At 68.6% G+C, this 25,202-nt stretch overlaps 2 protein-coding genes and 2 long non-coding RNA genes across 5 annotated transcripts; 3 read left to right on the top strand and 1 right to left on the bottom strand.

The window, feature by feature from the left end:
- Window positions 1-256: 256 nt before the first annotated feature.
- On the top strand, window positions 257-3,886 carry ERCC1 (ERCC excision repair 1, endonuclease non-catalytic subunit). Of its 2 annotated transcripts, XM_066984518.1 has the most exons (8): window positions 257-406; window positions 1,407-1,510; window positions 1,600-1,699; window positions 2,347-2,423; window positions 2,524-2,623; window positions 2,841-2,912; window positions 3,610-3,678; window positions 3,782-3,886. In XM_066984518.1, the coding sequence occupies exons 1-8, from the start codon at window positions 272-274 to the stop codon at window positions 3,863-3,865; spliced, it is 741 nt and encodes a 246-aa protein (XP_066840619.1). In that variant the 5' UTR covers window positions 257-271; the 3' UTR covers window positions 3,866-3,886. The 2 variants fall into 2 exon arrangements, with proteins under 2 accessions (XP_066840619.1, XP_066840620.1); XM_066984519.1 differs by lacking the exon at window positions 3,610-3,678.
- Window positions 3,839-5,781, bottom strand: LOC136787342 (uncharacterized). The gene is made up of 3 exons (XR_010826869.1): window positions 5,707-5,781; window positions 4,832-4,964; window positions 3,839-4,429 (listed from the first exon to the last, which is right to left on the bottom strand). It is a non-coding gene; the product is annotated as an uncharacterized lncRNA (long non-coding RNA).
- A 15-nt stretch (window positions 5,782-5,796) lies between these two features.
- On the top strand, window positions 5,797-25,005 carry PPP1R13L (protein phosphatase 1 regulatory subunit 13 like). The gene is given in 13 exon segments (XM_066984603.1): window positions 5,797-6,050; window positions 8,055-8,110; window positions 8,203-8,321; window positions 8,454-8,705; window positions 17,500-17,658; window positions 18,410-18,445; window positions 18,448-18,546; window positions 20,504-20,637; window positions 21,624-21,790; window positions 23,650-23,750; window positions 23,752-23,771; window positions 23,773-23,848; window positions 24,838-25,005. Coding segments are annotated over 13 exon segments (1,497 nt in total). The 5' UTR covers window positions 5,797-5,811; the 3' UTR covers window positions 24,877-25,005.
- Window positions 8,707-14,195, top strand: LOC136787343 (uncharacterized). Its single transcript, XR_010826870.1, has 3 exons — window positions 8,707-8,835; window positions 11,727-11,824; window positions 14,121-14,195. It is a non-coding gene; the product is annotated as an uncharacterized lncRNA (long non-coding RNA).
- Window positions 25,006-25,202: the final 197 nt, after the last annotated feature.

Consider the following 25,202-nt stretch of genomic DNA (forward strand, 5'->3'; position numbering starts at 1 on the left):
GCATGGCCACCCCAAGCCCCCGCCCCCCCTCCGCCCCCTCCCTTCCCGAAGTGGGCGTGGCCACCCCAAGCCCCGCCCCCCTCCGCCCCCTCCCTTCCCGAAATGGGCGTGGCCACCCAAAGCCCCCGCCCCCCTCCGGCCCCTCCCTTCCCGAAGTGGGCGTGGCCACCCCAAAGCCCCGCCCCCCGGCCCTACCACCGAGTCGGGAGGACCGCGGCGCCCAGAGCGGCCCCGCGCGCGGCTTCCGCCTTCCGGTGCCGGCCCCGTGCCCATGGAGCCCCCCCCCCGGGGGGGCGGCGGCGGCGGCGGGGGGAGGGGGGCGGGGGAGGGGGAGGGGGGCGGGGGAGGCCCCGAGGGGCTGCGGCCGGGAGCCAGGAGCAGCGGCATCGTCGTCAGCCCCCGGCAGGTGGGGGCACGGGGAGGGGGGGGGGGGGCTGGGGGGGGTGGGGGGACACCGGGGGTGGGCCTTGGGGACACGGGGGGGTGGCCTTTGGGGATGGGGGGGGACACAGGGGGGGCCCTTGGGGACATGGGGACCCGGGAGAGGGTCTTGGGGACATGGGGGGTGGCCTTTGGGGACATGGGGGGGCCCTTGGGGACATGGGGACACGGGGGGGGCCCTTGGGGACACCGGGGGTGGCCTTTGGGGACATGGGGACATGGGGGGGGGCCCTTGGGGACATGGGGACACGGGTGGGGGGCCCTTGGGGACATGGGGGTGGCCTCTGGGGACAGGAGGACATGGGGGGGCCCTTGGGGACACGGGGGGTGGCCTTTGGGGACATGGGGACATGGGGGGGGGCCCTTGGGGACATGGGGACACGGGTGGGGGGCCCTTGGGGACATGGGGGTGGCCTCTGGGGACAGGAGGACACGGGGGGGCCCTTGGGGACATGGGGACACGGGGGGGGGTCTTGGGGACATGGGGACACGGGGGAGGTCCCTTGGGGACATGGGGGTGGCCTTTGGGGACAGGAGGACACGGGGGGGGCCCTTGGGGACACGGGGGGTGGCCTTTGGGGACATGGGGGGGCCCTTGGGGACATGGGGACACGGTGGGGGCCCTTGGGGACACGGGGGGTGGCCTTTGGGGACACGGGGGGGGGCCCTTGGGGACACCGGGGGTGGCCTTTGGGGACATGGGGGGTGTCTTATGGGGACAGGGGACACGGGGGGGGCACCCACGGGGACATGGGGACAGGGAGGGTGTCCTATGGGGTCACGGAGGGTGGCCTTTGGGGACAGGGGGACACGGGGGGGGGGGGTGCCCACGGAGACATGGGGACACGGGGGACATGGGGAACATCCCCTAGGGACGCAGGGGGGGGGACGGGGACACAGGGGATGGGGGGGGGTGGCCGTGGGGCACGGTGTCACCCGCTGTCCCCCCCGCTGTCCCCGCGCAGCGGGGGAACCCGGTGCTGCGCTTCGTGCGCGGCGTCCCCTGGGAGTTCGGCGACATCGTCCCCGACTACGTGCTGGGCCAGAGCACCTGCGCCCTCTTCCTGAGGTGAGGGGGGGACGGGGGGACGGGGGGACGAGGGGGGGGGCTGTCCCCTCCGTGTCCCCGCGTCACCGCGTCCCCCCCCCCCCCCCCAGCCTGCGCTACCACAACCTCAACCCCAACTACATCCACGAGCGCCTGCGCAGCCTGGGCAGGAGCTACGCGCTGCAGCTGCTGCTGCTGCAGGTCGACGTGGTGAGCCCCCCCCCGGCCCCCCCGGCCCCCTGTCCCCGCTGTCCCCCTGTCCCCGCTGTCCCCCTGTCCCCGCTGTCCCCCTGTCCCCGCTGTCCCCCCGTCCCCGCCGTCCCCTCCCTTTGTGCCCCTTCGCTCCCCCCCTCGTCCCCATCCCCTCGCCCTTCAGCGTCCCCCAGCCCCTCTCCCAGTTCCTTGGTCCCCGTCTCCCGTCCCCTCCGTCCCCGTCCCCTCGCTCTCCTGTCCCCTCTGTCCCCTCCGTCCCCACTGTCCCCTCTGTCCCCTGTCCCTTCAGGCCCTATTGTCCCTGTCCCCTCACTCCTTGTCCCCTCCATCCCTGTCCCCTCGCCCTCCCAGTCCCCATCCCCTGGTTTTTGTTCCTCTGTCCCCATTCCCTCGCTCCCGTCCCTCCCGTCCGCGTCCCGTCTGTCCCCTGTCCCCTGTCCCTTCAGACCCTATTGTCCCCGTCCCCTCACTCCTTGTCCCCTCCATCCCTGTCCCCTTGCCCCCACTGTCCCCATCCCCTGTTTTTTGTTCCTCCGTCCCGTCCCCTCGCTCCCGTCCTTCCCGTCCCTGTCCCCTCGCTCTCCCGTCCCCTGTGTCCCCTCTGTCCCCCCGCTGACCCCGGCTGCGCCCCCCCCGCCCCGCAGAAGGACCCCCACCAGGCCCTGAAGGAGCTGGCCAAGATGTGCGTCCTGGCCGACTGCACCCTCATCCTGGCCTGGAGGTAGGAGCTGGCACCCAGGGGTGGCCCCGCGGGGCGGGGTGGGGTCGGGGGGGGGGGGGTGACACCCCGCTTTGGGGACGACGGCACCGCGTCCCCGCAGCCCCGAGGAGGCCGGGCGCTACCTGGAGACCTACAAGGCGTACGAGCTGAAGCCACCCGACCTGCTGAGGGAGCGCGTGGAGCCCGGCTACGTGGCGCGGGTGAGCCTGCGCCCCCCCCCTGTCCCCGGGGGGTCCCTGGCGGGGTCCCCTGGGGGTCCCCAGCCAGGCCACGGGGTCCTTGGGGTGTCCCCAGCAGGGTTTTGGGGTCTCCAGGGTGTCCCCAGCCAGGCCACAGGGTCCTGAGGGTGTCCCCAGCAGGGCTGTGGGGTCCCCGGGGTGTCCCCATGGGTGCTGAGCCCCCGGCCCCCTCCCGCAGGTGACCGACTGCCTGACCAGCGTCAAGTCGGTGAACAGGACGGACGTGCTGAGCCTGCTCAGCACCTTCGGGGTGAGGCGCCCGCGGGGACGGGGGGGACGGGGGGACAGCGGGGACACATTGCCCGTGGGGATGGTGGGGACACGCCGCCCGTGGGGACAGCAGGGACGTGCCCGTGGGGTTGTGGGGACAGTGGGGACATGCCCATGGGGACAATAGGGACATGCCCGTGGGAACATGCTGCCCGTGGACTTGTGGGGGGGGCACATTGCCCGTGGGGTTGTGGGGACATACCCATGGGGACAATAGGGACGTGCCCATGGGGACAACAGGGACGTGCCCGTGGGGACATGCTGCCCGTGGGGACAGTGGGGATGTGCCCATGGGGTTGTGGGGACAGTGGGGACATGCCCATGGGGACAATAGGGACGTCCCTGTGGGGACACACTGCCCGTGGACTTGTGGGGGGGACACATTGCCCGTGGGGACAAGAGGGACGTGTCCATGGGGACAGCAGGGACATGCCTGTGGGGTTGTGGGGACAGTGGGGACATGCCCATGGTGACAGTGGGGACGTACCCATGGGGACAATAGGGACGTGCCCGTGGGGACATGCTGCCCGTGGGGACAGTGGGGACATGCTTATGGGGACAGTGGGGACGTGCCCATGTGGACAACAGGGACATACCCATGGGGACAATAGGGACGTGCCCGTGGGGACACGCTGCCACCGTCCCTGTCCCCGTCCCCTCACCCCCTGTCCCCGCAGTCGCTGGCGGCCGTGGCGCGCGCCCCCAGGGAGGAGCTGTCCCTCTGCCCCGGCATCGGCCCCCAGAAGGTGAGCGGCGTGGGGACGGCGCGGGGACAGCGTGGGGACAGCGTGGGGACAGCGTGACACCCGCTAACGTCCCCCCCCCCCAATATGTGTCCCCCCCCCCCAGGCCAAGAGGCTCTTCGAGGCGCTGCACGAGCCCTTCCTCAAGGTCCCCAAGGCGGCGGCGGGTCCCAAAACGCAACTTTTATGACAATAAACGGCAACGACATCACAGGCGGTGGCTCTGGGGACAGGGGGGGACGTTGGGGACCTGGGGGGGGAGGCACCAGGCTCCCCCCGCCCCCCCCCAGCCATGGGATGGGGACGGGTCCCGCGCCCCGGGGTCACTGCGCAGGGATGGGGTCGGCGTCGTCCCGCCCGTGTTTGTGCCTCTTCTTTTTCTTCCTCCTGGGGGCTCCGGCCCCTGGGGGTCCCCGGGGGTTTGGGGGGGGCCCTGGCTGCCCCCCCCCCTCCTCCTCGGGCGGCTGCTCCTCCCCCTCCTCCTTCTTCTTCTTCTTCTTCCTCCTCTTCCTCGTCACCTCCGTCCCCGTATCGGGGGCTCCGGGCCCCCCCCGCAGCTCTCGGTGATGGCGAGGCAGCCGCGCAGCGGGGGGCGCAGGCCAGGGCCCCCCCGGGGCTTTGGGGGGTCAGGAGGAGGGGCCCCCCCACGCAGTCCGGGGCCCCCCGCACCCTGTAGGGCCGCCCGTCCCCATCGGGGTCCCCGGGGGGCCGCAGCCACCCGCAGCCGTCCAGCGGCACCGAGCAGCCCTGCAGGCTGCGGGAGGGGACGGGGGGGGCACTGGCATCGTCACCCCCCCAGGACAGTGCCATGTCCCTGTCCCCCCCCCCCCGATGGCACTGCCACCTCCCCATAAACCCCCGTGGCACTGTCACCTCCCTGTCCCTGTCCCCCCCAGTCACTGTCCCCCCCATGGCACTGCCACCCTCCTGACCCCCCAAGTCACTGCCCCCCCCGGCACTGCCACCCCCCATGGCACTGCCCCCCCCCCATGTCACTGTCCCCTCCCTGTCCCAATTCCCCCCACCATGGCACTGCCACCCCCTGACCCCCCCACGTCCCTGTGCCCCCCCATGTCCCTGTCCCCCCCATGTCCCTGCCCCCCCATGTCCCCCCATGTCCCTGTCCCCCCCCCCCCATGTCCCCGTCCCCCCCCACCTCTCGGGCCGGAAGGCGGCGGGGGCGCGGATCAGCCACAGCTCGGTGCCCCCCCCCCCCAGGGCCGCCCCGCACAGCTCCGGGGGGCGCGGGGTCGGCGGCCACGAACTCGGGGGGCACTGGAACGGCCGCGCTGCGGGGACGGGGACGGGGCTCGGGGGGGGCTGCGCTGCCACCATCCCGTGTCCCCCCCATATCCCCCCATGTCCCTCCCCGTCCCCCCCATATCCCCCCGTGTCCCCCCCATGCCCCCCATGTCCCCAAATCCCCCCACCCCCCTATATCCCTATATCCCCACACCCCCCCATATCCCCCCATAACCCCCATATCCCCATATCCCCCCTATCCCCCCATGCCCCCCCATGTCCCGATACCCCCCTCCCCCCATATCCCCCCATGTACCCCCATATCCCCTCATACCCCCTATATCCCATGCCCCCCACGTCCCGATACCTCCCCTTCCTCCCTATATCCCCACCCCCCCCCGGACCCCCCCCCATATCCCCCCCATGTCCCCATTTCCCCCATATCCCCCCACACCCCCATATCCCCCCCACGTCCCCATATCCCCCCATGCCCCCCCATGTCCCCAAATCCCCTACACCCCCCCGTGCCCCCCATGTCCCGATATCCCCTCTCCCCCCCACATCCCCGTACCCCCCGTACCCCCCAAATCCCCATGCCCCCCATATCCCCCCCATGCCCCCCCACGCCCCCATATCCCCCCACGTCCCCATTTCCCCCATATCCCCCCATGCCCCCCATGTCCCCATCCCCCCCCACGTCCCCATATCCCCCATACCCCCCCCGCCCCCCATAACCCCCCCGTCCCCATCCCCCCCGCCCCCCATCCCCCTCCCCCCCCCCCCGCTCACCCGCCATGCCGCCGCGCGCCGCGTGCCCCGCCAGGCCCCGCCCCCTGGCCCCGCCCCTTCGCCAGGCCCCGCCCCTCGCCCCGCCCCCTCCCCTCACCACAACCAATGGCCGCGCCCGCCCCTCCTGCCCCGCCCACTGGGCGTGCCCTCACCCCCCGCCCCTCCCCAAAAGGGGGCGTGGCCTCGCTCTTAAAGGCGCAGCACCCACATTCCCACACCCCCCCCTCCCTCCCGGAACCCGCGGGGCCCGGAACCCTCGGCCCCCTCCCACTGTCCCCCCCGGACCCTCCCCCCCAACGGGTCCCGCGGTCCGTCCCCCTTTGGGGCCCCCGGCAACGCCACAGGTGGGGGGGGGGCACAGGTGAGGGGAGGGCGGCACCGGGAGGGGGGGCGGAACCGGGGGGGGGGGCGGAACCGGGGGGGGGGGGGGCGGAACCGGGGGGGGGGGGGTCACCGGGAGGGGGGGGAGGGCCCCACCCGGCCCCTCCCCGCGGTGCAGGTCCCGGCGGGGCCCAGGGCGGGGCCGCCCCCCCCCCCCCCCCCACGCGTGACCCAGCGCTGTGGAATTGGGCGTGGGGGCGGCACCGGCGGCGGACACCGGGCAGGTACCGGGGGGGCCCCGGGGAACCGGGGTCGTGAGGTGGGGGGCACCCGTGGGTGCGAGGCGGTGGGGGGGGGTTGGGTGCCGCGGGGGGGCGCCCGTGGGGTCCCGGGGGTGGGTTTGGGGGGCTTGGGGGGGGTCGGGGGGCTCCCCGGGGGTGTTTGGGGGCTGTTTTTTGGGGGGGGGGCACCCATGGGTGCCCTGCTGCCATATGGGGGTGCTGGGAGAAAGTTGGGGGCACCCACGGGTGCTCGGGGGCCTGGTTTGGGTGCGGGGGGGGCACCTGGGGGTCCCAGGGGTGGGTTTGGGGGTGCTGGGGGAGTTTGGGGGCTCCCCGGGGGGGTTGGGGGCTGGGTTTTAGGGGGGCACCCACGTTGACGTTGGGGTGCTGGGAGAAAGTTGGGGGGCACCCATGGGTGCTCGGGGGCCAGGTTTGGGTGCGTGGGGGGGCACCCGTGGGGTCCCAGGGGTGGGTTTGGGGGTTCTGGGGGAGTTTGGGGTCTGTTTTTTTGGGGGGGGCGCACCCACGTTGACGTTGGGGTGCTGGGAGAAAGTTGGGGGGCACCCATGGGTGCTTACGGTCTGGTTTGAGGTGTGTGGGGGGGGCATCCAGGGGTCCCCAGGGGGGTTGGGGGTGCAGGGGGGACTCTGGGGGCTCCCTGGGGGTGTTTGGGGGCTGGGTTTTGGGGGGGGCACCCATGGGTGCCCTGCTTCAACATGGGGGTGCTGGGAGAAAGTTGGGGGGCACCCATGGGTGCTCGGGGTCTGGTTTTGGGTGCTTGGGGGGGACTCCCATGGGGTCCCAGGGGTGGGTTTGGGGGTGCTGGGGGAGTTTGGGGGCTCCCCGGGGGTGTTTGGAGGCTGTTTTTTGGGGGGGCACCCACGTTGACGTGGGGGTGCTGGGAGAAAGTTGGGGGGCACCCATGGGTGCTCAGGGGCCAGGTTTGGGTGCGTGAGGGGGCATCTGGGGGCTTCCAGGGGTGGTTTTGGGGTTGCTGGGGGAAGTTTGGGGGCTCCCCGGGGATGTTTGGGGTCTTTTTTTTGGGGGGGGGGGACACCCATGTTGACATTGGGGTGCTGGGAGAAAGTTGGGGGCACCCATGGGTGCTCGGGGTTGGGTTTGGGGTGCGGGGGGGGGGCACCTGTTGGGTCCCAGGGGTGTTTTTAGGGATGTTGGGGTGCACCCCGGGGTTGTTTGGGGTCTGGATTTTTGGGGGGCACCCACTTCGACGTGGGTGTGCTGGGAGAAAGTTGGGGGGCACCCATGGGTGCTCGGGCTCCGTTTTTTGGGGGGGGGGACCTGTGGGGCCCCAGCTTTGGTTTGGGGTCACTGGGGGAAAGCTGGGGGCACCCATGGGTGCTCCGTGGCCAATTCGGGGGGGGGACACGGCCACCCGCGGGCCCCCACCTTTATTTTCGGGGGTGCTGGGAGAAAGCGGGGGGCACCCTTGGGTGCTGGGGGGGGGCTGTTTTTTTTTTGGGGGGGGGGGGGGCAGCCCCCAGGCGGCTCCCAGGTCCCAGCCCCACGCCGGGGGGGGGGGCGGGCGGTGCCGCGTTAATTACCGGTAATTATTATTGTGCTCCCCCACGGCCGGCCCCGACACGTCCCGGGCGGTGCGGGGGCGGCGGGGCACGGCCCGCCCCGGCCCGGGGGGGGATTGGGATTGGGGGGGGGCACAAAACACACCCTACAGGCCCCCCCCCCCCCTTTTTTTTTCTAACCCCCCCCGCCCCAAAATCCTTCCAGGATGGCGAGCGAGCGGCTGAGCAGCGCGCAGGACCTGCTGGATCTCACCTTCCAATGTGAGCTGGGGGGGGTTGAAAAGAGGGGGGGGTTTAGGAAGGGGGGACGCTGTGAGCCCCCCCCAATTTTTTTGGGGTGCCCCCCCCCGCAGCGCTGGCCATGCAGCACATGGACCTGAAGCAAGTGGAGCTGGACACGGCGGTGGCCAAGGTGGACGAGCTCTCCCGGCAGCTCGAGTCCCTCTGGACCGACGGCCCCGGCCCCCCCAAAGTAAGCCTGGAGGGGGGGGCACAAAATATGGGGGGGGGCGTTGGGGACCCCCCCTTTCCGTTAATAACGGGGGGGGGGGGCGTTGGGACCCCCCCCAACCCCCTTGCCCACCGCGCTCTTCTTCCCCTGCAGGAGCCGCTGGGCGGCCGCCCCCGCAGCAGCTTTTCGCTGGGGGGGGGCCCCGAGCTGTGGGGGGGGACCCCCTGGGGCGCCCCGCGTCCCCCCGGCCCCCCTGGGCCGCGCCCCCCGCCGAGGAGCGAGCCCCCTCGCCCCGGCCCAAGGTGCTGGCGTTACCCAGCCCCGGGGGGCCGGGCCCCCTCCCCGAGGCCTTTATGGACCGGGGGGGGGCACCGAGCGCCCCTACGACTTTTTGGGGCTGGGGGCTCCCCCGGCAAGCCCAGGGGGCGGCGGCGGGGGGGGCCAGGTCTTCTTCCCCGAGCGGGCGCCCTCGCCCCGGCCCCCCGCCCCCCGCCCTACGAGCTGCACGGGCTGTACCCCTCCTACCGGGCGCAGGGTAAGGGGGGGCCCTATATATGGGGGGGGGCCTATATATGGGGGGCGGCCCTATATATAATGGGGGGGGCCCTATATACGGGGGGGGTATATACACAGGGGAGGGGTCCTATATGTGGGGGGGCAGCCCTATATGTTGGGGGGCTATATATGGGGGGGCGGCCCTATATATGGGGGGGGGCCCTATATATAATGGGGGCGGCTCTATATATGGGGGGGCGGCTCTATATACGGGGGGGGGGGCATATATACGGGGGAGGGGTCCTATATGTGGGGGGGCAGCCCTATATGTTGGGGGGCTATATATGGGGGGGCAGCCCTATATATGGGGGGGCCCTATATATAATGGGGGCAGGTCTATATATGGGGGGGTGGCCCTATATACGGGGGGGGCAGGCCTATATACAGGGGAGGGGTCCTATATGTGGGGGGGCAGCCCTATATGTTGGGGGGGCTATATATGGGGGGCGGCCCTATATATGGGGGGGGCCCTATATATAATGGGGGCGGCTCTATATATGGGGGGAGCCCTATATATAATGGGGGCGGCTCTATATATGGGGGGGCAGCCCTATATACGGGGGGGGGTATATACACAGGGGAGGGGTCCTATATGTGGGGGGGCAGCCCTATATGTTGGGGGGCTATATATGGGGGCGGCCCTATATATGGGGGGGGGCCCTATATATAATGGGGGCGGCTCTATATATGGGGGGCGGCCCTATATACGGGGGGGCATATATACGGGGGAGGGGTCCTATATGTGGGGGGGCAGCCCTATATGTTGGGGGGGCTATATATGGGGGGGCGGCCCTATATATGGGGGGGGGGCCCTATATATAATGGGGGCGGCCCTATATATGGGGGGGGCCTATATATAATGGGGGCGGCTCTATATATGGGGGGGCAGCCCTATATACGGGGGGGGGTATATACACAGGGGAGGGGTCCTATATGTGGGGGGGCAGCCCTATATGTTGGGGGGGGGCTATATATGGGGGGGGCCCTATATATAATGGGGGCGGCTCTATATATGGGGGGGCAGCCCTATATACGGGGGGGGGGTATATACACAGGAGAGGGGTCCTATATGTGGGGGGGCAGCCCTATATGTTGGGGGGCTATATATGGGGGGGCGGCCCTATATATGGGGGGGGGCCCTATATATAATGGGGGCGGCTCTATATATGGGGGAGCCCTATATATAATGGGGGCGGCTCTATATATGGGGGGGCAGCCCTATATACGGGGGGGGGTATATACACAGGGGAGGGGTCCTATATGTGGGGGGGCAGCCCTATATGTTGGGGGGCTATATATGGGGGGGCGGCCCTATATATGGGGGGGGGCCCTATATATAATGGGGGCGGCTCTATATATGGGGGGCGGCCCTATATACGGGGGGCATATATACGGGGGAGGGGTCCTATATGTGGGGGGCAGCCCTATATGTTGGGGGGGGCTATATATGGGGGGCGGCCCTATATATGGGGGGGGGGCCCTATATATAATGGGGGCGGCCCTATATATGGGGGGGGCCTATATATAATGGGGGCGGCTCTATATATGGGGGGGCAGCCCTATATACGGGGGGGGTATATACACAGGGGAGGGGTCCTATATGTGGGGGGGCAGCCCTATATGTTGGGGGGCTATATATGGGGGGGGCCCTATATATAATGGGGGCGGCTCTATATATGGGGGGGCAGCCCTATATACGGGGGGTATATACACAGGAGAGGGGTCCTATATGTGGGGGGCAGCCCTATATGTTGGGGGGGGGGCTATATATGGGGCGGCCCTATATATAATGAGGAGGCCCTATATATGGGGGGGGCCCTATATACAGGGGGAGGGCCCTATATGTGGGGAGGCGGTCCTATATATAATGGGGGGGCCTATATATGGGGGGGTGGCCCTATATATGGGGGGGGCGTATATATGGGAGTGGTGGCCCTATATGTGGGGGGGGCTTATATATAATGCGGGGGGCCCTATATCTGGGAGGGGGCCCCTATATATGGGGGGTTCCCATATCGGGGGGGCCCTCATATCATGGGGAGGGGTCCCCATATTTTGGGGGGTTTCCCACATCGGGGGGGGTCCCATATTGTGGGGGAGGTCCCTATATCGGGGGGGGGTCTTCATATTGGGGGGAGGTTCCCATACCGGGGGGTCCCAATATCATCAGGAAGGGGTTCCCATATTGGGGGGGGGTCCCATATCGTGGGGGTTCCCATATTATTGGGGGGGTCCCATATTGTGGGGGAGGTCCCTATATCGGGGGGGGGGGGTCTTCATATTGGGGGGGAGGTTCCCATACTGGGGGGGTCCCAATATCATCAGGAAGGGGTTCCCATATTTTGGGGGGGGTCCCATATGGTGGGGAGGGGTCCCGATGTTGGGGGGGGTTCCCATATTATTGGGGGGGTCTCCATATTGGGGGGCGGTCCCATATCATGGGGAGGGGTCTCCATTTTGGGGGGGGGGGTCCCCATATCATTGGGGGGTCCCATATTTTGGGGAAGGGGGATTCCCATATTATGGGAAGGGGTCCCCATACCGGGGGGTTCCCATATGGTGGGGAGGACCCCTATATTGGGGGGGTCCCCATATTGGGGGGGGTCCCCAAATTGGGGGGGTCCCCAAATTGGGAGGGGGTCCCCAAATTGGAGGGGGGCCCTCAGTGCCTCCCAGGGTGCCCCCGTCCCATTTGGGGGGGGGGGTCCCGATTCCTTTTGGGGTGTCTCCCCGCCAGGGCGCTGCCTCCCCTTACGGCCCCCAATTCCTGGGACCCCCGCCCCAATTCTCACTGCACCCCAATATGAGGGGGGGGCGGCTGTGCCGGGGGGCCACTCTGTCCCTGTGTCCCCCCGTGCCCCCCCCCCCCAGATGACCTCGTGATCAAGCGGCGGCCCCAAAAGAGCTGGAACGAGTCCGACCTCGACGTGGCCTACGAGAAGAAAGCGCCCGGCTCGGGGGCTACGAACGTGAGGGGGGGCGCCGGGGGGGGGGCGGGGGGGGGGATTGGGGGGGGTCTGGGGGCTGTAGGGGGTTTGGGGTTATATCGGGGGGATTTGGGTATGTTTAGGGGGGTATAGGGGGCGTTTGGGGTTATATCGGGGGGATTTGGGTATGTTTAGGGGGGTATAGGGGGCGTTTGGGGTTATTTAGGGTTTTTTGGGGTGGGTTTGGGGGGGTTTTGGGGGGCTGGGGGCATTTGGGGTTATTTAGGGGGGGATTTGGGGGGGGCTGGGGGCTGTAGGGGGCGTTTGGGGTTATATCGGGGGGATTTGGGTATGTTTGGGGGGGTTTAGGGGGCGTTTGGGGTTATTTAGGGGGGGTTGGGGGTGTTTGGGGGGCGCTTGGGGTTATATCGGGGGGATTTGGGTATGTTTAGGGGGGTTTAGGGGCGTTTGGGGTTATTTAGGGTTTTTTTGGGGGTGGGTTTTGGGGGTTTTGGGGGGGTTGGGGGTGTTTGGGGTTATTTGGGGGGGTTGGGGGTGTTTGGGGTTATTTGGGGGTGGATTTGGGGGCCTGGGGGCTTTAGGGGGCGCTTGGGGTTATATCGGGGGGATTTGGGTATGTTTGGGGGGGGGGTAGGGGGCGTTTGGGGTTATTTAGGGTTTTTTTGGGGTGGGGTTGGGGGGGCTGGGGGCATTTGGGGTTATTTAGGGGGATTTGGGTATGTTTAGGGGGCTTTAGGGGGCGTTTGGGGTTTTTTAGGGCAGATTTGGGGGGAGCTGGGGGTGTTTGGGGGGTGCTTGGGGTTATATAGGGGGATTTGTGTATGTTTAGGGGGGTTTTAGGGGGCGTTTGGGGTTATTTAGGGTTTTTTTGGGGTGGATTTGGGGGGTTGGGGGGCTGGGGGCATTTGGGGTTATTTGGGGGGGTTGGGGGTGTTTGGGGGCGCTTGGGGTTATATCGGGGGATTTGGGTATGTTTGGGGGTTTAGGGGGCGTTTGGGGTTATTTAGGGGTTTTTGGGGTGCCTTTGGGGGTTTAGGGGGGCTGGGGGCGTTTGGGGTTATTTAGGGCAGATTTGGGGGGCTGGGGGTGTTTGGGGGTGCTTGGGATTATATAGGGGGGATTTGGGTATGTTTGGGGGATTTAGGGGGTGTTTGAGGTTATTTAGGGTTTTTTTGGGTGTGTTTGGGGGGTTGGGGGCGTTTGGGGTTATTTAGAGGGGATTTGGGTATGTTTAGGGGGGTTAGGGGCATTTGGGGTTATTTGGGGGGGCTGGGGGCTGTAGGGGGCGTTCGGAGTTATAGAGGGGGGATTTGGGTATTTTAAGGGTGGGTTAGGGGGCGTTCGGGGTTATTTAGGTTTTTTTTTTTGGGTGGGTTTGGGGGAGGTTTAGGGGGGCTGGGGGCGTTTGGGGTTATTTGGGGGGAGTTTAGGGGGGTTGGGGGTGTTTGGGGTTATTTAGGGGGGATTTGGGGGGGGCTGGGGGCTGTAGGGGGCGTTTGGGGTTATATAGAGGGGATTTGGGTATGTTTGGGGGAGATTTTAGAAAGATTGGGAGTATTTGGGGTTATACGGGGGGTATTTGGGGTTATACGGGGGGTATTTGGGGTTATATGAGGGGTATTTGGGGTTATATGTGGGATATTCAGGTATGTTTAGGGGAGTTTTAGGGGGGTTGGCGGCATTTGGGTTATATAGGGAGGTTTTGGGTACGTTTAGAGGGGATTTGGGGTGGGTTGGGGAGGTTTAGGGGCAATTTAGGGATGTTTGGGTGTATTTAGGGGGTGGTTTTGGGGGGTAGGGGGACCCTTATGGGGTGGTTTGGGGTGGTTCGGGGGGCAGTTTGGGGATGTTTGGGGGGTGGGGGATATTTGGGGGGGTTTGGGGGGGTTTGGGGACCCTTAGGGGTGGTTTGGGGTCCTTTAGGGGGTGCTGGGAGACCTTTGGGGGGGTTTGGGGGTGTTTGGGGGGGTTGGACACGTTTAGGGGGTGTTTAGGTATATTGGGGGGTTGGGGGCGCTTAGGGGGTGTCTTGGGGGGCGTTTGGGGACGTTTAGGGGCTCTTTGGGGGCACTTAGGGGGTGTTCAAGGGGAATTTGGGGAGGTTCGGGGGGGGGGGGCGCATTTTGGGGGGAGCTTCCAGCACGAATGGGAATTGGGGGGGGCTGGGGGGGGCACACACCCAAGGGCTGCTATGGGGGCACCCCCTTGGGCTTTGGGGCTGCTGCTTTGGCTGCTGGGGGGGGGGATTGGAGGTTTTGGGGGGGGGGTTCTGAAGCCCCCCCCCCCCATTACTGAGCTCTGTTGTGCCCCCCCGCAGGCAGCAGCGAGGGGCAGCGCCTGGGGCTGGTGCCCTGGCGCGAGTCCAGCTTGGACGGGGGGGCAAGGTAAGCACGGGGGGGGGACACACACACCACCACCCCCTCGTCCCCATCCCGGGGGGCTCAGCTCCCCCCCACCAGTGGGGGGTTTTGGGGGGGTTTGGGGGGCTTTATTGTGGTGGATTTGGGGTTTTGGGGGGGTCTGGGGGGGCTTTGGTGTGGTGGATTTGGGGTTTTGGGGGGGGGGTCTGGGGGGGGGCTTTAGTGTGGTGGGTGGGGGGCTTTGGGGGGTCTGGGGGCTTTATTGTGGTGGATTTGGGGTTTTCGGGGGGGGTCTGGGGGGCTTCAGTGTGGTGGATTTGGGGTTTTGGGGGGTCTGGGGGGGGCTTCAATGTGGTGGGTCTCGGGTATTGGGGAGGGGTCTGTGGGGTCCCAGCGTGATATGGGGGATTTTGGAGGGGGGGTCCCAGCATGATATTGGGGATTTTTGGGGGGTGTCCCTATGTGATATGGGGGATTTTGGGGGGGGGGTGTCCCAGCATGATATTGGGGATTTTTGGGGGGTGTCCCAGCATGATATGGGGGATTTTTGGGGGGGGGTCCCAGCATGATATGGGGGATTTTTGGGGGGGTGTCCCAGCATGATATGGGGGATTTTTGGGGGGGGGGTCCCAGCGTGATATGGGGGATTTTGGAGGGGGGGTCCCAGCATGATATTGGGGATTTTTGGGGGGTGTCCCAGCATGATATGGGGGATTTTTGGGGGGGGTCCCTATGTGATATGGGGGATTTTTGGGGGGGGGGTCCCTGCGCGATAAGGGGCCTTTTTGGGAGAGGGGGGTCTGCAGTGCTCCAAAGCATTAAAATTTAGGGCTTTTTTTTTTTTTTTGGGGGGGGGGGGAGGTCTGTCCGCGAGGCTCCAGCGCGGTATGGGGGGACCCCCAAACACCCTTTAATCCCCCCCCCACCCCCAAACAGGACGGACCCTTCGGGGGGCACAGCGCCACGCTGCCCCGCAACTACAAGGTGTCCCCCTGGCGGGCGAGCGCCGGGGGGGCGAGGGACCCTACAGGCGCTCGGGGGTCCTGCCCCGCTCCTGGCCCTTCTCCCAGCAGCCCGTGTCCCGCATCCCCGTGCCCCCCCCGGGCGGCCGCCCCCCCGCCACAAGCCCCTGCCCCTCTCCATGATCTTCAAGCTGCAAAACGCTTTTGGGAACAAGGCGGGGGGGGTTGGCGGCGGCGGCGGCCCCCGGGGGCTGCCCCTCGCCCCCTCGCCTTCCCCCGTTCGCCCCAAAAGCAGCCCCCGCTGCCCCCGGCCCCCGACCCCCCGGCGCTGGCCGGGGGTGAGTGAGCGACCCGCGGGGGGCTGCGGGTTGGGGGGGGGGGTTGGGGGGGCTGGGGGGCTTCAGTGTGTTGGATTTGGGGTTTTGGGGGGGGGGGGTTGGGGGGGCTGGGGGCTTTAGGGTGGTGGATTTGGGGTTTTGGGGGGGGGGTTGGGGGGCTTCAGTGTGGTGGATTTGGGGTTTTTGGGGGGCTGGGGGGGTTCAGTGTGGTGGATTTGGGGTTTGGGGGGGGGCTTCAATGGGATGGTTGGGGCGTTTGGGGGGGACTGGGGGCTTTAGGGTGGTGGATTTGGGGTTTGGGGGGCTTCAATGGAATGGATGGGGGGTTTGGGGGGGGGGCTGGGGGGCTTCAGTGTGGTGGATGGGGGTTTGGGGGGCTTCAATGGGATGGTTGGGGGGTTTGGGGGGGCTGGGGGCTTTAGGGTGGTGGATTTGGGGTTTTGGGGGGGGGTTGGGGGCTTCAGTGTGGTGGATTTGGGGTTTTTGGGGGGCCGGGGGGTTCAGTGTGGTGGATTTGGGGTTTGGGGGGCTTCAATGGGATGGGTGGGGGGTTTTGGGGGGCTGGGGGCTTTAGGGTGGTGGATTTGGGGTTTTGGGGGGGGGTTGGGGGGCTTCAGTGTGGTGGATTTGGGGTTTTTGGGGGGCTGGGGGGTTCAGTGTGGTGGATTTGGGGTTTGGGGGGGCTTCAATGGGATGGATGGGGGGTTTTGGGGGGCTGGGGGGCTTCAGTGTGGTGGATGGGGGGGGGTTTGGGGGGCTGGGGGCTTTAGGGTGGTGGATTTGGGGTTTTGGGGGGTCCTGGGGGCTTCGGTGTGGTGGATGGGGGGGTTTGGGGGGTTCAATGGGATGGATGGGGGGTTTTGGGGGGCTGGGGGCTTTAGGGTGGTGGATTTGGGGTTTTGGGGGGGTCTGGGGGGCTTCGGTGTGGTGGATTTGGGGTTTGGGGGGGCTTCAATGGGATGGATGGGGGGTTTTGGGGGGGCTGGGGGGCTTCAGTGTGGTGGGTTTGGGGGGCTGGGGGCTTTAGGGTGGTGGATGTGGGGTTTTGGGGGGGATTGGAGGGCTTCAATGTGGCGGATTTGGGGTTTGGGGGGCTTCAATGGGATGGTTGGGGCGTTTGTGGGGGGCTGGGGGCTTTAGGGTGGTGGATTTGGGGTTTTGGGGGGCTGGGGGCTTTAGGGTGGTGAATTTGGGGTTTTGGGGGGGGGGTCTGGGGGGCTTAAGTGTGGTGGATTTGGGGTTTTTGGGGGGGTCCTGGGGGCTTCAGTGTGGTGGATTTGGGGTTTGGGGGGCTGGGGGGCTTCAGTGTGGTGGATTTGGGGTTTGGGGGGGCTTCAATGGGATGGTTGGGGGGTTTGGGGGGGCTGGGGGCTTTAGGGTGGTGGATTTGGGGTTTGGGGGCTTCAATGGGATGGTTGGGGGGCTTGGGGGGGCTGGGGGCTTTAGGGTGGTGGATTTGGGGTTTGGGGGGGCTTCAATGGGATGGTTGGGGGGCTTGGGGGGGCTGGGGGCTTTAGGGCGGTGGATTTGGGGTTTTGGGGGGGCTGGGGGGGTTCAGTGTGGTGGGTGTGGGGTATTGGGGAGGGGTCTATGGGGTCCCAGCGTGATATGGGGGATTTTGGGGGGGGGGGTCCCAGTGTGTTATGGTGCCTTTTGTTTTGGGGGGGGGGGCAGGGCTCCAAAGCATTGAAATTTAGGATTTTTTGGGGGGGGGGGGGGGGGGGGTTCTGCGAGGCTCCACCACGGTTTAGGGTGGGACCCCCAAAAACCACGTTTGAGATTCCGGGATTTTGGGGCCGTTCTGCGGGCCTGCAGCATCCTGACCCTTATGGGGCCGGGGGGGTCCCCCTTTTTCCCCCCCCCTTTCCCCCCTTTCCCCCCCCCCCCCAACAGCTCCCTGCCGCCCGTCTCCCCCGATCCCGGGGCCGCCGATCCCGAGCAACCCGAAGCGGAGCTGGAGCAGCTGTTTGGGGGGGTTGGGGGGGTTGGGGCTGGGGGGGCCCTTCGGAAGCCGACCCCCCCTTGCGACCCCTCAGCCCCACCCGCCTGCAGCCCCTGCTGCCCCCGAGGCGCGGGCGGACCCCGAATTCCAGGAGGTCGCCCGGGTCCTGGCCCAGATGCCGCGACCCCTCAAACGCCGCGGCTCCATGGAGCAGTGCCCGGGGGGGCCCTGCCGCCCCCACCCGCACCCGCCAGTACCAGCAGCTCATCACCCGCCTGCTGCACCGGCCCCCCGCCGCGAAGAAAACCCCGGGGACCCCGAGCCCCCCAGGTCCCGAACGACGAGGCCGAACCCCCCCGCAGCCCCCGCCGGAGCCTCCCCGCCAGCCCCCTGCCCGCCCCGGTGAGTGAGCCCCTTGGTGCCCCCCCTTATTTAGGGTGTCCCCCCCCTTTCCTGGGGTCCCTGGAGCCCCCCTGTTCCTTAGGGTGCCCCCCCCTTTCCTGGGGTCCCTGGAGCCCCCCCTTCTATGGGGTCCCTTGGAGCCCCCCTCTTTAGGGTGTCCCCCCCTTCTATGGGGTCCCTTAGAGCCCCCCCAACGCCCCACTGGGGTCCCTGGGAGCCCCCCCTTATTTAGGGTGTCCCACCCTCCGGGATCCCTTGGAGCCCCCCCCCTTCCTTAGGGTGCCCCCCTTTCCTGGGGTCCCTTGGAGCCCCCCTTCCTTAGGGTGTCCCCCTTCCATGGGGTCCCTTAGAGCCCCCCAACGCCCCACCGGGGTCCCGTCCCCCCTACCAGAGTCCTGTCCCCCACTGGGGTCCCTTGGAGCCCCCTTCTTTAGGGTGTCCCCCCCCCTCCCCAAGACCCCCTGGGTGCCAGGATGGGTGCCCCAGCTGCCCCCCAGGTCCCCTGGGTGCCACACGCTGCCGGCCGTCCCCAACCTCCTCGGGCAGCGCCCCCAGCCCCTGGGTGTCCCCCCACCCCACCCATGGGTGCCCCCCCCCCCCAGGAGCTGCGCTCGGCCCTGCGCTCGGCGTCCTCCCCCGCAGGCGCCCCGGGGCCCGCGTGCGCCTCAACCCCCTGGTGCTGCTGCTGGACGCCGCGCTCACCGGGGAGCTGGACGTGGTGCAGCAGGCGGTGGCCGAGGTGACACGGGGACACGGGAGGGGGACACGGGGGGACAGGGGATGGGGACATGGGGGGACAGGGGATGGGGACATGGGGGACACGGGGGACATGGGCTGGGGGCACAGGGGACGTGGGATGGGGACAGGGGACGTGGGATGGGGGACGAGACACAGGATGGGGACACGGGGGACGTGAGATGGGGGCACAGGGGACATGGCACGGGGACAGGGGACATGGGGACGTGGGCTGGGGACATGGGACACGGGATGGGGACATAGGGGACATGGGATGGGGGACACGGGGACATGGGGACATGGGATGGGGGCACAGGGGACATGGGGACATGGGATGAGGGCACAGGGGACGTGGCATGGGGACACAGGGGACGTGGGATGGAGACAGGGGACACGGGCTGGAGACACAGGGGACACGGGCTGGGGACACGGGGGACACGGGGGACATGGGATGGGGGACATGGGGACATGGGGTGGGGGCACAGGGGACATGCATGGCATGGGGACACAGGGGACATGGGCTGGGGAACACGGGACATGGGATGGGGACATAGGGGACATGGGATGGGGGCACAGGGGACACGGTCTGGGGGACATGGGGGACACAGGATGGGAACACGGGACACGGGATGGGGACAGGGGATGGGGGACACGGGCTGGGGGACAGGGGGACACAGGATGGGGACATAGGAGACATGGGATGGGGGCAGGGGACACAGGATGGGGGACACGGGACATGGGATGGGGGCACAGGGGACACGGGATGGGGGACACGGGACGTGGGATGGGGACATAGGGAACATGGGATGAGGACACGGAACATGGGCTGGGGGCACAGGGGACACAGGGGACATGGGCTGGGGGACGGGACATGGGATGGCGACGCGGGACACGGAATGGGGGACAGGGGACACAGGCTGGGGGACACGGGATGGGGGACAGGGGACATGGCATGAGGACAGGGGACACGGGCTGGGGCACATAGGGGACATGGGATGGGGGCACAGGGGACACAGGATGGGGGACACGGGATGGGGGACAAGGGGAACACAGGCTGGGGACACAGGGGACATGGGCTGGGGGACGGGACATGGGATGGGGACAGGGGACGCAGGGTGGGGGCACAGGGGACATGGCATGGGGACATGGGGGACACGGGCTGGGGACATGGGGGACACGGGCTGGGGCACAGGGGACACGGGCTGGGGACACAGGGGACATGGGATGGGGGACAAGGGACGTGGAGAGCAGGGCACCAGGGGTCGGGGACGGAGGGGACAAGGGATGGGGCAGAGGGGACACGGAGGGGACAAAGGGGACAGGGGATGGGGGACGGAGGGGACGAGGCGGGGAGTCCTGGGGCCAGGGAGGGGACACGGAGAAGGGGACAAGGGGCGGGGGGGACACGAGGGGACCACGGGGGGGACACGAGGGGACCACGGGGGGGACACGAGGGGGCACGGGGGGGACACGAGGGGGCACGGGGGGGACACGAGGGGGGCACGGGGGGGGGGGGGGACACGAGGGGGCACGGGGGGGCACGGGGGGGCACGGGGGGGACATGGGAGGGACATGAAGGGGCATGGGGGGGGACATGAGGGACAGGAGGGGGCACGGGGGGACACGAGGGGGCACGGGGGGGACACGAGGGGACATGGGGGGTACGGGGGGGACGTGAGGGACAGGAGGGGGCACGGGGGGGACACGGGGGGTACGGGGGGACAAGAGGGGGCACGGAGGGGACAAGAGGGGGCACGGAGGGGGCACAAGGGGGACACGAGGGGGCACCGGGGGGTACGGGGGGGGGCACGAGGGGGCATGGAGGGGACAAGGGGGGACACGAGGGGGTATGGGGGGACACGGGGGGGACACGAGGGGGTACGGGGGGACACGGGGGGGACACGAGGGGGTACGGGGGGGACACGGGGGGGACACGGGGGGGACCGCGTGCCTGTCCCCAGCTGAACGACCCCAGCCAGCCCAACGACGAGGGCATCACGGCGCTGCACAACGCCATCTGCGGCGCCAACTACGCCATCGTCGACTTCCTCATCGCCTGCGGCGCCGACGTCAACTCCCCCGACAGCCACGGCTGGTGGGGGCACGGGGGGGGGCACGGGGATGGGGGGGGGACACGGGGATGGGGGGGCACGGGGGGCAAAGGGGGGCCCTGTAGGGGCAGGAGGTGGGATGGGGGGACCCTATAGGGTGGGTGGTGGGGTATGGGGGGGGCATGGGGATGGGGGGGGAAAGGGGGGCTCTATAGGACGGGTGGTGGGATATGGGGGGGGCATGGGGATGGGGGGAAGGGGGGGCCCTGTAGGGACAGGAGGTGGGTTGGGGGGGGCAAAAGGGGGGCCCTATAGGATGGGTGGTGGGATATGGGGGGGGCATGGGGATGGGGGGGGAGAGGGGGGCCTATAGGGACAGAAGGTGGGATGGGGGGACGAAAGGGGGGACCCTATAGGGCGGGTGGTGGGATATGGGGGGGGCATGGGGATGGGGGGGAAGGGGGGCCCTATAGGGACAGAAGGTGGGATGGGGGGGCATGGGGATGGGGGGGGGAGAAGGGGGGCCCTATAGGACGGGTGGTGGGATATGGGGGGGCATGGGGATGGGGGGGAAGGGGAGGCCCTATAGGGCAGCTGGGTGGATGGGGGGCATGGGGATGGTGGGGAGAAGGGGGGCCCTATAGGACGGGTGGTGGGATATGGGGGGGGGCATGGGGATGGAGGGGAAAGGGGGGGGCTATAGGGACAGGAGGTGGGATGGGGGGGAACAAGGGGGGACCCCATGGGGACAGCTGGTGGGGGGGGGCTGGCCATGGGGATGGGGGAGATAAAGGGGGCACCCTATAGGGACAACTGGTGGGAGGGGGGGCCATGGGGACAGAAGAGGGACAAGGGGGGGGCCCTATGGGGACAGCTGGTGCGATATTGGGGGGGGGGGGGTCACGGGGCCAGGGAGAAGATGGGGACGGGGACCCCACGGGGCCAGGGTGTGGATACCCCCCCCGCCCCAGAGGGTTCTGGGGACCCCCCCGAGGGGATGGGGACCCCACGGTGTCCCCCCCGCGCCCAGGACCCCGCTGCACTGCGCGGCCTCGTGCAACGACACGGCCATCTGCGTGGCCCTGGTGCGCCACGGCGCCGCCGTCTACGCCACCACCAGCAGCGACGGCTGCCTGGCCGTGGACAAGTGCGACCCGTACCGCGAGGGCTACGCCGAGTGCCACAGCTACCTCACCGGTAGGGGGGACACGGGGGGGCACGGGGACACGGGGGGACACGGGGACATGGGGACACGGGGGGACACGGGGACATGGGGACACGGGGGGACGGGGGGACACGGGGACATGGGGACACGGGGGGGACACGGGGACACGGGGGGACATGGGGACATGGGGGGACACGGGGACATGGGGGGACATGGGGACACGGGGGGGACACGGGGACATGGGGACACGGGGGGGACACGGGGACACGGGGGGACATGGGGACATGGGGGGACACGGGGACATGGGGGGACATGGGGACACGGGGGGACACGGGGACATGGGGACACGGGGGGGACACAGGGACACGGGGACATGGGGACACGGGGGGACACGGGGACACGGGGGGACATGGGGACACGGGGGGACACGGGGACATGGGGGGACACGGGGACACGGGGGGGACACGGGGACACGGGGGGACACGGGGACATGGGGGGACACGGGGACACGGGGACATGGGGGGACACGGGGACACGGGGGGACATGGGGACATGGGTGGACAGGGGGGACACGGGGGGGACACGGGGACACGGGGGGACGTGGGGACGTGGGGGGACACGGGGGGACAGGGGGACCAAGAGGGTTCACTGAGTGCCACAGCTACCTCACCGGTAGGGGGGGACACGGGGACATGGGAGGGACACGGGGATGTGGAGGGGCATGGGGGGGACATGGGGACACGGGGGGGGACATGGGGACATGGGGACTGAGAGGGTTCGCTGAGTGCCACAGCTACCTCACCGGTGGGGGGGACAGGGGGACGTGGGGGGACATGGGGGGGACACGGGGACATGGGGGGGACACGGGGACACGGGGGAATAGGGGAGATGTGGAGACAGCTGGGAATAGGGACGTGGGGGTACACACGTGGGGCATGGGGACAGGGGGACGCGTGTCCCCGTCCCCACCGGTGTCCCCACACGTATCCCTGTCCCCACACGCGTCCCCCGTCCCCACACGTGTCCCCACGTGTGTCCCCTGTCCCCACACACGTGTCCCCATGTGCGTCCCCCATCCCCACTGGTGTCCCCGTCCCCACCGGTGTCCCCATGCGTGTCCCCCGTCCCCACACGTGTCCCCACACATGTCCCCTGTCCCCACACGTGTCCCCACGCGCGTCCCCATCCCCACACGTGTCCCCACGTGCGTCCCCCATCCCCACCGGTGTCCCCACGCGTGTCCCCATGCATGTCCCCCATCCCCACACGTGCCCCCACGCGTGTCCCCCGTCCCCACACGTGACCCCACGTGCGTCCCCTGTCCCCACACGTGTTCCCATGCGCGTCCCCCATCCCCACTGGTGTCCCCGTCCCCACACATGTCCCCACGCGTGTCCCCACGTGTGTCCCCGTCCCCACACGTGTCCCCATGCGTGTCCCCTATCCCCACACGTGTCCCCATGCATGTCCCCCGTCCCCACATGTGTCCCCCGTCCCCACACGTGTCCCCACGCGTGTCCCCCGTCCGCACACGTGACCCCACGTGCGTCCCCTGTCCCCACACATGTTCCCACGCGTGTCCCCTGTCCCCACACATGTCCCCACGCGTGTCCCCCCGTCCCCACACGTGTCCCCACGTGCGTCCCCCCGTCCCCACACATGTCCCCACACGTGTCCCCTGTCCCCACACGTGTCCCCACGCGTGTCCCCTATCCCCACACGTCCTCACACGCGTCCCCCTGTCCCCACACGTGTCCCCACGCATGTCCCCCGTCCCCACATGTGTCCCCCTTCCCCACACGTGTCCCCATGCATGTCCCCCGTCCCCACACATGTCCCCACACGTGTCCCCTGTCCCCACACGTGTCCCCACGCGTGTCCCTGTCCCCAGAGGTGGAGCAGAGCCTGGGGCAGCGGCACGGCGGGGTGGTGTACGCGCTGTGGGACTACGCGGCGGCGCTGGGGGACGAGCTGGGCTTCCGCGAGGGCGACCCCCGTCACCGTGCTGCGGCGGCAGCCCCGGCGAGCACGAGTGGTGGTGGGCGGCCCTGCGGGGCCAGGAGGGCTTCGTGCCCCGCTGCTACTTCGGGGTGAGCGGGGGGCACCCGTGGGAGTGGGGGGGGGCACCCATAGGGGGTGGGGGGCACCCGTGGGTTATAGGGGAGTACCCCTGGGTTATAGGGGGGCACCCCTGGGAGTGGGGAGCACCCATGGGGTGGGGTGGGGGCACCCATGAGGTGTGGGGGGCACCCATGGGAGTGGGGGGCACACGTGGGATAGGGTGGGGGCACCCATGGGTTATAGGGGAGCACCCATGGGGTGGGGTGGGTGCACCCACGGGTTATAGGGGAGCACCCCTGGGGTGCGGGGGCACCCGTGGGGTGGGGTGGGGGCACCCCTGGGTTATAGGGGGGCACCCCTGGGAGTGGGGAGCACCCATGGGGTGGGGTGATGGAGTCCATGGGGTGTGGGGGGCACACGTGGGATGGGGTGGGGGCACCCATGGGGGTGGGAGGCACCCATGGGTTATAGGGGAGCACCCCTGGGGTGTGGGGGGCACCTGTGGGGTAGGGTGGGGGCACCATAGGGTGTGGGGGCACCCGTGGGGTGGGGTGGGGGCACCCCTGGGTTATAGGGGAGCACCCCTGGGGTGTGGGGGGCACCCGTGGGGTGGGGTGGGGGCACCCATAGGGTGAGGGGGGCACCCAGGGGGTCGGGTGGGGGCACCCATGGGAGTGGGGGGCACCCAGGGGGTGGGGTTGGGGAGCACCCATGGGAGCGGGGGGCAATCCTGGGTTATAGGGGGCACCCGTGGGGTGTGGGGAGCACCCGTGGGGTGGGGTGAGGGCACCCATGGGGTGTGGGGGACACCCACGAGGTGGGGTGGGGGCACCCACGGGGTGTGGGGGAGCACCCCGTGGGAGTGTGGGACAACTGTGGGGTGGGGCGAGGGGGTCTGCAGGGACTGGGGAGCACCCGTGGGATGAGGGGGCGACACCCACGGGGCACGGGGGAGCACCCATGGGCCGTGGGGGGCCCCCGCGTGGTCCTGAGTGGGTCCCCGCCCCCCCCCCCCCAGCTTTTCCCCAGGGTGCGGCCGCAGCGCAAGAAGGTGTGAGGGGACCGGGGGCCGCCCCCCCCCCCCCGCACCCACGGTGCCCCCACGCGGGACCGGGACCCCCCCGCCCCCAACCCACGGGGGACAGCGGCGCCCCCGCGTGGGGCCGGGAATAAAGAGCTGATAAAGCTGGGACGCGCCGCGTGGCTGCTTCTGCGTCACGGGGGGGGACGGGACGGGGGGGGACGGGACGACGACACGCGTGGGGGTCGCGGACACGCGTGGGGGTGGGGGGGGCCGCGCGGGCACTGCCCGGCCCTCGCTCGATTGCTCGGCGCTCGATTGCTCTCCCCCGCCGCCCTCCCTCCCTCCCCTCCGTGACGGGC

Source organism: Anser cygnoides, chromosome 29, assembly GCF_040182565.1.
Source record: "Anser cygnoides isolate HZ-2024a breed goose chromosome 29, Taihu_goose_T2T_genome, whole genome shotgun sequence".
In the NCBI taxonomy this organism is placed as follows: Eukaryota; Metazoa; Chordata; class Aves; order Anseriformes; family Anatidae; genus Anser; species Anser cygnoides.

Excerpts from the sequence above, each read along its gene's own strand:
- ERCC1 (XM_066984518.1), top strand. The coding sequence starts at position 272 with ATGGAGCCCCCCCCCCGGGGGGGCGGCGGCGGCGGCGGGGGGAGGGGG. Across the intron at positions 407-1,406 it reads TCGTCGTCAGCCCCCGGCAG|CGGGGGAACCCGGTGCTGCG; the intron begins GTGGGGGCACGG and ends GTCCCCGCGCAG. Across the intron at positions 2,624-2,840 it reads AGCCCGGCTACGTGGCGCGG|GTGACCGACTGCCTGACCAG; the intron begins GTGAGCCTGCGC and ends CCCCTCCCGCAG.